At 53.0% G+C, this 10,693-nt stretch overlaps 2 protein-coding genes across 11 annotated transcripts; both read right to left on the minus strand.

Moving 5' to 3' along the window:
- Window positions 1-56: 56 nt before the first annotated feature.
- Window positions 57-3,310, minus strand: PRAF2 (PRA1 domain family member 2). The gene is made up of 3 exons (XM_036917140.2): window positions 2,811-3,310; window positions 1,370-1,587; window positions 57-934 (listed from the first exon to the last, which is right to left on the minus strand). The coding sequence occupies exons 1-3, from the start codon at window positions 2,987-2,989 to the stop codon at window positions 795-797; spliced, it is 537 nt and encodes a 178-aa protein (XP_036773035.1). The 5' UTR covers window positions 2,990-3,310; the 3' UTR covers window positions 57-794.
- A 118-nt stretch (window positions 3,311-3,428) lies between these two features.
- WDR45 (WD repeat domain 45) lies at window positions 3,429-8,885 on the minus strand. 10 transcript variants are annotated; one of them, XM_057496042.1, is made up of 11 exons: window positions 8,747-8,885; window positions 7,030-7,101; window positions 6,827-6,901; window positions 6,633-6,737; window positions 5,632-5,791; window positions 5,417-5,511; window positions 4,874-4,953; window positions 4,557-4,765; window positions 4,376-4,477; window positions 4,148-4,293; window positions 3,429-3,891 (listed from the first exon to the last, which is right to left on the minus strand). In XM_057496042.1, the coding sequence occupies exons 2-11, from the start codon at window positions 7,082-7,084 to the stop codon at window positions 3,782-3,784; spliced, it is 1,137 nt and encodes a 378-aa protein (XP_057352025.1). In that variant the 5' UTR covers window positions 7,085-7,101; window positions 8,747-8,885; the 3' UTR covers window positions 3,429-3,781. The 10 variants fall into 10 exon arrangements, with proteins under 10 accessions (XP_057352025.1, XP_057352024.1, XP_057352020.1 ...); XM_057496041.1 differs by lacking the exon at window positions 8,747-8,885 and adding an exon at window positions 8,521-8,673; XM_057496037.1 differs by lacking the exon at window positions 8,747-8,885 and adding an exon at window positions 8,460-8,673.
- Between the last annotated feature and the right edge of the window lie 1,808 nt (window positions 8,886-10,693).

The raw sequence follows: 10,693 nt of genomic DNA on the forward strand, positions 1-10,693 counted from the left end.
TGAAAACAGAAGGCCACTTTTGGCCATTGAAACATGCAGACTTTAGGAGGCCCAAATTCACTTAAGCTATCCAACAACCTTTATTGTCGTAGCAACATAGATATATATGCCCCATTTCCAATCAGGGATACCCCCCACCCTACCCTTTGGTCCTTGCCACTGTGGAACTTTGGGTGTGTTGTGCGTGAGTGTGTGTGTGTGCACACACACGCACATGCAGAATCCCCAAGCAGAACTGGAGGGAAGCAGTTGGGACTGGAATTGGGTCACCTGGGAGCAGGATACCTGAATCCTCCACTCAGATGGGGCCTGGGAGCACTTGGGTGCTAGAGTCAAGATTTGGCAATGCCCTGACCTGGGTTCAAAGCTGGGTTGGGGTCTGGAAAAGCTTTGGTCCAGGGTTCAAGATTTGAAAAATGCCTTGGTCGCAGACCCCAGCTCTGGGGCTCAACATGGAAGACAGGTGGGTCCCAGATTGGGGGCTTAGGGACAGGAGTATTTCTGGATCCAGAGTTTGAGGCTGGCCATGGATGTTCTGGTCTCCAAGCCCCAGTTTTGGGCTGGATGTGGGTGGCTCTGGGTCCCAAGTACAGGGACAGGGAAGACTAGTCACCTAGGTAATGGGGGCTGGGTATGAGGGATACCCAGTTTTGGACCTGGGAGGAAGGTCACAGATGTCCTTTTTTACTAGGCAGGCGTTGCCTATTAAAAGGGCTGGGAAAGGGCTCTGGGTCCCGGGTATGGGCTGGGATGGGAGTGGCATTCTCCAGATCTTGAGTACAGATCTCAGGCCCCTATGATCCAGCCTCCTGCTCTTGTCCCAGCGCCTCCAGTAGCAGCCCCATTGGCGTCCGCTTGAGACCAATGCTCTCGATTTTGTTCTCAATCTTGTTCTTGAGGTTGCGCAGGCGCAGGGAGGCGTGCACCAGGATCACTGTGGGAAATACCGAAAGGAGAGGGATCGAGGATGGGCCATCAGCTTTTAGCCAACGGGGACCCACAGAGGGGAACTGGAGCACAGGTAGGCCAATGCAGTGGTCAGTGGCCAGGACGCCTCTGATCCTAAAGTGTGGCCGAATTAATGCGCTTTGCAATAGGGGCGTGGCCAGGGAGGGCGCACACTAACAGGGACGGAGACGTGGCTGGTGGAAGGCACTTAATACCAGGAATAAGGCCTGGAAAGGTGGTAGTAAGAGGGACGTTCCCAGAAGAGGGGAGCAAAGCCAGGGAAGGTGACTTGTAAAGGGGATGTGGCCATGCCCGCCAGGTCCCAGCCGCCTCTCAGCCCAGGAACCAGGGCGGGATGGGCGTGGCGCCGTGCGCAGGCGCTGGACGTATTCAGGTCGGTCTCAGGGTAGTGGCGACTCACGAAGCACTGGCCCCGCGATGCTGAGCAGGAAGGTGTAAGCGCCGCCCACCGCCCAAAGAACAAGGAGGCTGACGGCAAGCACTGCGGCCAGGCAGGCAGCCGGGTGGCTGCGGCGGCAGCGGCGCACGGTTGCGCGGGTCTCAGCCGCCCACACCAGCACACCAAGGGCCACTGCCACTATCAGCGCACTTAGGAGGGTGTGCAGCGGGCGCAGGTACCTGCGGGGACAATGGAACTAAGCTAGCTGGGCAGGCGGGGAGAAGGCCACCCGGCCTCCGAGCCTCCCTGACGCCGTCCACCCAATCCCAGGCCCCAGGAGCTTCGGTCCCCGTTCTCCAGACCCTCCCGCTTCGCCCCCAGCCTGGCAAATACTCCCGTCAGCCGTCTACAGCAGGACCACCCTCCAGGATTTTAAACTCCAGGGAGCCCTGAGCTCCCCTGTAGACTTTCATTCCTTTTTGTCAATCCTACAGTCCCATCTTTCTGAGACCTCCAGATTCAGTCCCTCCCATCCTGCTAGGCCCTCAGGCCCCGAGCCCTTCCCTGCTTTTTTCCCCTTCCACTCTATCCTCACAGGGCCCCTCTCCAGCCTCCATTCCCCCAAACCTACCTTTTGAGCCCAGACCTTTCAGATTCCTCTTCCAGGCCTTCTGTCTCCATATATTTCTCTCTCCCCAGCCCAGAGTTCTTATGAGACCCCCTTCCAGACTTCTTCCCCTTCAAGTACCCTCTCCAGTTTATAATTTCCCTATGGATTCCTCCCTCCATCATTGCTAGAACCCCTTCCAGGCTTTTGGCCCTCTCTTAACATCTAACCCTGCCCAAGTCCCTCTACAGTCTCCATCCCTCTTGAACCTCAGGCCTTCCACCTCTGGGTTCTCCTTCTTGGCTCCAGTTCCCCAAAAGGTACTCACTCCTGGAGCATTCCATAAGCCAGGCTCCCCTCCAAGCCCAGATCATCCACAAGTCTAGCCTCCAAACCCTTGAACTTGACCACATCCCTGTCCCTGTCTCTGCCATAAGTGTTCCAGGCAGGGCCACCTTAATCTGGCCCCATCACTCACATTGCTCCCCGCCTCCCCCTTCATTCCTGTTCCACTTCCAGGCCCTCCTCATTCTTTAGATCCACCTCCCTGCCCATAGTGTGGCCCTAAAGTTCCAGCCCCTTTGTCCTTCCTCCTCAGGCCTTCCCTCCAGACCCTCCATCCCTCCCTTTTCAGACAGGCCCTATCTTGCCTCAGGCCCTCCTTACAACCAGCTTCCACTCTCTTCAAGGCCCCCCTCCCAGTCAGCTTTCCATCTCTAATGAATTTGGCCTTCCAGGCCTTGCATCGCCCTCAGGTTACCCCCGACCGGTCCTGGAAATCCCGCAGTTCCACCTTCTATGCCTTGCAGGCGTCCTCTGCCAACCGGCCTCTCCCTCCCTCCCTCCCTGCCTCACCCGGCCACAGCGAGACCGAAGGCGAAGCACATAAGGTAGTTGGTTTGGTAGTAGAGGAGATTGTTGATGACGCGGTGACACCATCGCTGCGGGTCGCAGGGATCCGGGGCCGCCAGACGCGTCGACCCCAGAACGAAGTCGTCCAGGGGGCGAAGCGGTGGCAGCCGCACCTCCGACATCCTGCCAGTCGATGTAGCTGGACCAGCTCGAAAAGCGGCGGAACTACAACCCCCATTATGCGCCGCAACACCAGTGAGGATACTGGGAAATGGAGTCAGCCTGGCAGCCGCTTTCTTATCCTAGATGCATGCGCATGCGCAGCGGCGCACGTGACCAGAAAGTGCCTGTAACGTCCCGGAACTGTTGAGCAGCAAAGGCTGCTGTGAAATCAAGTGTCCGCCGGCGGGCAAAGCACTGCAACTACTCGCAGGCGGCGGCGCCCCGGGGGCTGTTCTGGGCGGTGCTGACAGTTCAAGCACAAAGGAGAACATTCAGAGAGGACAGGAGAGACTGTCAGAAAAACCGGAGCAGGATCCTGTCGGGGTCCAACTTGGAAACTCTTGCAGGTCCTTTTCACCCTCATATCTTCCAGGTCCCACCCCCAGGTCCAGCCATTAATATTGTTAAGGGCCTTTTATTCATATTCATCACATCAGAGATCATCTCTTTCCCGTAAATTTTTTAAATCCCCACAGGTTGGATTAGGGCACTCTCTGGGTCCCTAACAGTCTTCTCCAGGCTGGGAGCCCCAGGGAGTCTGCTGCTTCCCTGTGTCCTAGGCTTGGCCCTTTGGGCATAGAGTCATCAAAAAGTGCTTGGGGTAAGTGAGCTATTTAGGCATTGCTCTGCAGAGTGGAAACTGGGCATCTGCCCCATTAATGTTTGCTGGTTTGTGGCTTCCACGGCACTCCCAACCCGGCAAAGTCTTTGCAGTCTGCCACTGCAGGTCCCTAGCACAACCCACAGGGTCCTTAGAAGTCATCGTCATCACAGATGTCAAGGTACACATCGAAAGCCTCTCTGTTGCAGTTTCCATCAGGAGTGAAGACATACTTGTGGAAGGTCCCATCTACACAGATGGCTGGGGGGTGGCGGGGGGTGGGTTGAGATCAGTAAAATGTTAGATTCTGCCAAGCCACACAATTCAATCCTCTCAGGTGTCCCATGGCCTAGATTCTATCTCCAGGCCTTTCCTATATGCCATATCCCTTACTGATGATGGAGTTGAGCCACAGATTCTAACTCCCTTAGGCTTCCCATGCCCTAAAATTCTTTCAGGTCCAACTTGCAGGCCTTTGCCCATGCAGTACCCCCAAACAAGGTCTATTCCTACTCACCAATGACAGAGTTGACATTCTTGGAAGTATTGCGACCAAAGGCGCAGATGCAGGCTGACTCAGCAGGCACGGTGAAGCTCGCCAGGCTCCACTGAGAGTCCACATACTGCCCAATCATAGGCCCCACCTTGCCCACACGAGCCAGCCTGCAGGTAGCACTGGCTAAGCCCAGGTGTGGTACATGGCAGGGGGATGGGGACACAGCAGGGTGGGGCAGGGGGTACTCACGCGGAGCGGCGGTTGAGGCGGGTATCCTTGAGAGCAAAGATATGGACTGTGCCCTTATCACTGGAAGCGCAGAGGAAGGAGGAGTCATGGCTGAAATTGATGCTGGAAGACAGACCAGCAATGACGCCTATGTGTCATGGGTTGTGGGGTCACCAGCCCACCACATGTACCCTATGCTCACCAGTAGAGAATAGCAGGGTCAGTGCCTCGGCGCAGTTCCACCAGTTTCTCCTTGGACTGTGTGTCAAAAAGGCGAATAAGGGTGCCCTTCTGGGAGGCCGAGGCCACTACAGTGCCTGGCTGGTTCAGAGACACGCAGGCCACATCGCTCTGATGTGCATTGATGGTAAATGGAGCAGAGGAAGTACCTGGCTTTGTGCTCACCAGGTCCTGTAGTGGAAGGAGCAGCTCAGGCTTGGGGGTAATACAGAAGGCAGAGGCTAAAAGTCCACAGGGGGAGCCAGCCCAACCACCTATCCACCCTTGCCACAGGCTTACCACAAGTTGCAGACTTCCGCACTTGTGTCCTGGGAACACTAGCAGTTGCTTCTCCAGGCTGGGGCAGAGGTCACAGAGCCCTAGGTTGTAAGGATGAAGGTGGGGGCGGCTGATGAAGGGGAGCTAGGGAGGGGCCAGGCAGGGTCTCAAAATGGACAGAGCTGGGTAAGGGCCAGACTTCAACCTTCCATGATATATGTTATCCACAGACCCCTCAGGGGGCTAGCCCTCAGCTGTGCTTACCACCAGCCAAGCAGATTCCCTACCTCCCAATGCAGCTGTGGAGCCCCAGGAGGCCCAAGGAGCCCTGGCTCACCCACATGTCCTTACTGGGTGTGTCTGCTCTGTGCTTGGGGGCAGGGTTGAGGGTGGGGACAGAGAACTGGCTACAGAAAGATGGACAGACTAGAAGTATGGACATCTCTATGCAAAGACTCTCCCTGTGTCTCTTTCCCAGTTTCTCTGTGTGCCTGTTCCATTTTCCTCATTTCTGCCCCGTCCAATGCCTCCTGCCCTAACACCTGCATATCTGGATCCTCTCACCTTTGGGGTTTTCCCGGGTGTCAAATTCAAACAGCTTTTGGGGATTGTCGGGGAAGGAGTACACATAAATTCTGTTCCTCAGCACGATCACGATTCTGTGGGCATCACACAACACAGGATGGTCATGAGGGAAGGGCAGGATGCCCAAGTAGGACTAACCCTCTTACCTACTGTGGGGACCTCCTACCTCCCTCACCCCCAGTCCTTAGGCTCACTTGTCATGGCGCATGCGCACAGCCAGCACTGGCTTGGTGAAGGTGAATTCCAGCACCAGCTTGTCCTTGGAGTCCTTGCCCTCCCGGGCATCGTCCCAGATCAGCACTGCTGAGCAGGTGGGTGCGTTGTCGGGGCCAGGGTTTAGGGTGAGGGACAGCCCTGGTGACACAAGACCCATCCCTTCTCCCCATGGGACATCAACCCACTTGCTTAACCTTTTGCTGTAACACCTGATGTCAGCCTCACACAGCATGAGCACTCGCAGATGTGATTCCTAAGAGAACAGGTTCTAGAACTGTTACTCATTTAGAGAAGAGGAAACTAGAGGCTTGAAGGGGTTGAGTATCTGATCAAGGACCTCCCACCCCATCAGCAACCAAGTAGGGACTTGCACCCAGGCCTGTGACTTCCCATCAGTAACTACTGCCTCCAGGGTTCCATTCTATATCCCCAGAAGATTTCTCTGAGGAATCCTAGGAATCTTGTGACTTGCCTAAGGTGTTTCTTGTCATGTCCCAATGGGATCAACAAAAACCCTTAAAACAAGATGGCACTTGAGACTCAAAGCAAGAGGGCATTGGGAAATAGCCCCAAGATTTTAAAACCTATTGGTTGTGTGACCTTGGATAAGTCACTCAACCTCTCTGGGCCTCGGTTTCTTCCCCTGTAATAATGGGGATAATGATACTTCCTACCACATAGATTTACTGTGAGGATTAAATGAGTCAATATGTGTAAAGTACTTAAAATAGTAACAGGCTCACAGCAAACGCTCCATAGGTAAGGACATGGCATACAGGAGGCATTTGATAAGTGTTTGTTAAATGAAGACAAAACACCAAGCTTCTCAAGTGGTAAGATCCACAACTTCCAAGATGTAGGCCTCACTGTGTGACTCTCAGATGTTGATATCTTCATCTGCCAGTTCCTTGGGATGCCTAGGGGAGGCCAGGATTCTGGGGAATCTGGGCCAAGGGCAGGATGGGAGGAGGATACTTACCTGAGATCTCTGAGAACTTGGGGCTGCTACCACCACCCACCAGGGCCAGCAGGTTGGAGCGGTGCAGCATTTCCACCAGGCCCATGCTGCCCACCTGCTCATGGTCTGGACAAGGACCAGGGTATCAGTAGGGGTGGGAGCCAATGTCCAGCCCATCCCTTCTGCCCATTGCCCCTTCCCCATTGACAGCTCACCCAGATGTCCCTTCTCCATCAATGGCTCTACATTGTAGATGCGCACACCTGTCTCCATGGCGCAGCAAAAGCAGCCTGGGGGATGGGAGGAATTGGGCTACCCTCAGAGGATTCCCAGGTGGAACACTAGGGGCTTAACACCCACCTCTGGCTATTCTCTCCTTCCCTCCCTCCAACAAAGGTTCAGGCACAGCCTCTCTCACTTTGGTCTTGGTTGAAATGAAGACTAGTCACTCCTCGAAGTGGCTGCTGAGTCATGGTCCAGGATTGCTTCCCTGGACACAAATGGGGATAGGGTTGGGAAGAGTCCTGGGGTGTGCTTTCTGAGTCCTATAACTCCTGTCCCCAACTGATTTCTTCTTCCCCCTCCCACTATGCTACTTACTAACTCCAGCAGGGCTGCAAAGAAGGCAAAAACGGGGAGTCCTGGGGTCTCCACTCTAAGCTCCCAAGACCCCAAACAGCACGACCAGGAACCTCCCCATTTCTCATACTTGGGTTGATCCCAGTTCCAGGCCTGCCCTGACCTGGACACCCCCACTTCCTCCTTATTACTTGGCTCCAACTGCTGATCAGGAAGTAATGGGGTAGGAGGTGCCCCAGTGATATATCTTCCCCACTCCCAGCCAATCCTGGTCCCAATACCCGACACGGCCTGGAACCAACTCCCACCCACTTCTCATCTTCAAACCTGGACCAAGCACCCAACTCCACCTGTCAACAAATGGGGACAAGGGGCTAGAACATCCACCTCTTTCTGCACGTCCCAGACCTGGCCCTGAGACCTGCTATGGTTGGTCCACCACTGACAGGAAGACCCCTCCTCAAGCCTTTCTGACCCTCCCAACCTATTCTACCACCCCAGAGCCCTCTCATACCTATCCTTCTCACAGGCTTTCCCAAACCTTTTCAGGACCCCACGTCTACCTCTGGACAACCCCTTCTCATGCCATGCTAACTTCTGCCTAACCAAGGCCAGCCCGGACATTCGCCCAGATCCCCTTATGCCCTAAAAGCCTTACGTGAGGATTTCTCTATCACTCTAAATTCTTCACCCCTAGGACATCCTCTGCCAAACGCTTTTCTGTCCCTGACTCCAACACAGGCTGGCTTGGATCTATCCCCAGGAATCCCATCCCCCTAAGATTTCACCACCAAAACCTATATCCTCTCCCTAAGACACATGCGCTGCGCCCCCTTTAAGATTCCTGCCCTAGAGCTCCCATACTCCCTTCAATTCCCCATTTCTCCAAGATTTTTGCCCAGGCACATACTGCCCCCAACCTCCAAGAGCCCAAACCGCCTATCTTCCCCTCTGCACCACCTCCATTGGCCTGCCTCAGTCCCCAGAGACCCATTCTTTGGACAGCCCCACCTTCCTAGACCCCTCTTGTGGACCCCCAATACAAAGACCCGCGCCATCCAAGAACCCTGCCCAGGTATGCTTCACCCCGCCACATACTTCTTCATGTCCAAGACCGCCCTCATAACTCCTTCCAACGCCAGCACTCACTCAAGATCCTTGTCCTAAACACCCCCATCCACCAAGACACCCTCTGCTCTAAACACCCTCCACCTTCCCCCAGAAAACAACAGATTTTGGGATCATGCTCCAGCTCCCCGTCGCGTGTACCGACTTGACTCCGTGCGTCCACTATCCAAGCCCAAGCTCTCGGTGGCATCGGTTTACTGACCTCCTGGGCCGGCTCCGGTGTTTACATTAGGTCTCACTTCCGGGGTAGGGAGTCTGTGACTGGAAATGACGCATCCTGGCCGGAAACCGTGCCCGCAGCCTTCCTTTCCCAGGTGGCGGGTGTTTGGAGCAACGAGAGTTAAGAATGGCGTTATCCGAGCAGGAGGCCACGCAAAGGAATGGCCGACTGAGGGGACAGAGGAGGCGTGGGCGAGAGAAATCCTTACCGTCGCTGCACTGGAAAGAGCCGAGTGTTCCCCATCTAGGTACAGCTCGGAGAATGAGGCGTTAACCTGGGCCAACAAGACTTGGACCTCCGAGGTTGGCTAGAGTGGCCGCCCCTGTTAGCAACATGTCGTCCTCCCAGACTTGCAGAGAGGCAACTGGGGAGGCTTGAGGCGGGGCCGTACTTGGAGACCTTGAAAGCTGAGGACCTCCCCTTTGTCAGGAGACGCCAGGGATGGGATCTACCGCCCTCACCACCACCACCGCTTTGTAAATGGATTTTTGATGGTAAGAAGTATAAATGCTTAATGTGGAGAAAAAAAAAAGACCCCAATTAAGTATATACAGGAAATATTTTAAAATTCAACTTTCAGACTTTTGAGACAATTGTGGATTCCCATGTAGTTTTAAGAAATAACACAAGAGAAATCCAATGTACTTTCAAGTTTACCCCAAAAGTGACATGTAAAACTATAGTAAAATATTACACTCAGTATTGGCATTGATGCAATCCCCCCATATGCTGGCCCCATACACTGCCCTAGACATGACTCCATTGTCATGCTTCTCAGCAAAACCTATCTTCTTGTTTTGGTCAGCCTGTGCTAATTCAGCCCAGAGCATACTTAATTTAGTTTGGGTTCTGTCACTCCCATGTCTCTGAGACTGCTCTTAACCAGATCACTGATGAGTATCTTGCCAAACCCGCAGTCGCTTCTCCACCCACCCCTGTGACTGCTCAGCACATTCTATACAGTTTTTTGCTGTCTTGGTTTTCTCTTGTATCTCTGGCTACCCATTCACCTTCATTTGATTTCCAAATGTTGGAATATCTGTGGGTATAATCCTGGCTCCCTTACTTTTGTAGCTACTATTTTCTTCATCTGGTGTCATAGCCTTAATTATTGCAAATATTTGGAAGATCCACTAATTTAGACCTCTAGCTAGACTTATTTCCTGAACGTCAGACTCTAAGAGTGAGCTGTGGCCTGTTGGGCATGTTCTTGGGGATGTCTCATAAGGCATCTCAGACTTAACCCGTCCAAACAGATCTCTCAAATTTCCCTGGCTCAAACACCCACCTGTTTCCCTCATCTCAGCCAGTGGCACCACAACACTAGGTTTGTCACTCAAGTCAAAAAGTAGATAAATTGTGCTTGATTCTTCTCTCTTGTCACTGGCAAATTCTGTTGGTCCCACCATCAAAACGTGTCACAAATATAACCCCTCAGTCATGCATTTTCAGTGAAGATGGAGTAACAAGAGACCAAATTCACCCTCTCATATGAAACAACCACCCCACCCCACCCCCCATAAAAAAAGACAAAATACATGAAACAGTGGTTTTTAAGACATAGACATCAGGCAGTGAAGGACTGTGATCCTTGAGAAATGGGAAACAAGATGAGTCCTGCAATTGTCCCAGCATACCACTTGGAGTTTCCATGCTATAAGCACAGGAAAGGGAAACGCAGAACCTAGCGGCTCCCCTAGGTTGAGATAGTCCAGAGAGACAAACTCATCTAAAGTTCAAAGGACATAATCATAATATCAGGAGACAGGTGCATAGAGAGAGAACCACGGGGGTCTTCAGAGGATAAGCTTTGAGTACTGTGGAGTAATGGTGAATATTATATTCACCAGAGTACTGGTTAATAGTGTATCCCATATAAGGAAACTATTCAAGACCAGGGAAGAGTACTCTTCAAGACCAAATAGAGTAGAGGAAACAGGGCCTGGCATATAGGCAGAAAATAGTTCCTGCTTCTACCAATCAGACTGGAAAAACATAATTTGCAAGGCATAGTATACACAGGAAGGTCTTGCCTCAGTCATAGGGAATCATTAGCCCTAGACTTAATACTTCTCCAAACCCACTTAACAGATGATAGAAGACAGACCATGAAAGATGGATCTGTTTCCAGGTAACTTAACTCTCAGTACAGAGG

Source organism: Manis pentadactyla, chromosome X, assembly GCF_030020395.1.
Source record: "Manis pentadactyla isolate mManPen7 chromosome X, mManPen7.hap1, whole genome shotgun sequence".
Lineage (NCBI taxonomy): Eukaryota > Metazoa > Chordata > Mammalia > Pholidota > Manidae > Manis > Manis pentadactyla.

Coding starts and splice junctions, on each gene's coding strand:
- PRAF2 (XM_036917140.2), bottom strand. CDS start 2,989: ATGTCGGAGGTGCGGCTGCCACCGCTTCGCCCCCTGGACGACTTCGTT. Junction 1,588..2,810: donor TTCGGTCTCGCTGTGGCCGG/GTGAGGCAGGGA, acceptor TTGTCCCCGCAG/GTACCTGCGCCCGCTGCACA. Junction 935..1,369: donor CATCGCGGGGCCAGTGCTTC/GTGAGTCGCCAC, acceptor TATTTCCCACAG/TGATCCTGGTGCACGCCTCC.
- WDR45 (XM_057496037.1), bottom strand. CDS start 8,508: ATGCCACCGAGAGCTTGGGCTTGGATAGTGGACGCACGGAGTCAAGTC. Junction 4,294..4,375: donor CGCCTCAACCGCCGCTCCGC/GTGAGTACCCCC, acceptor TGCTACCTGCAG/GCTGGCTCGTGTGGGCAAGG. Junction 3,892..4,147: donor GAATGTCAACTCTGTCATTG/GTGAGTAGGAAT, acceptor GCCACCCCCCAG/CCATCTGTGTAGATGGGACC.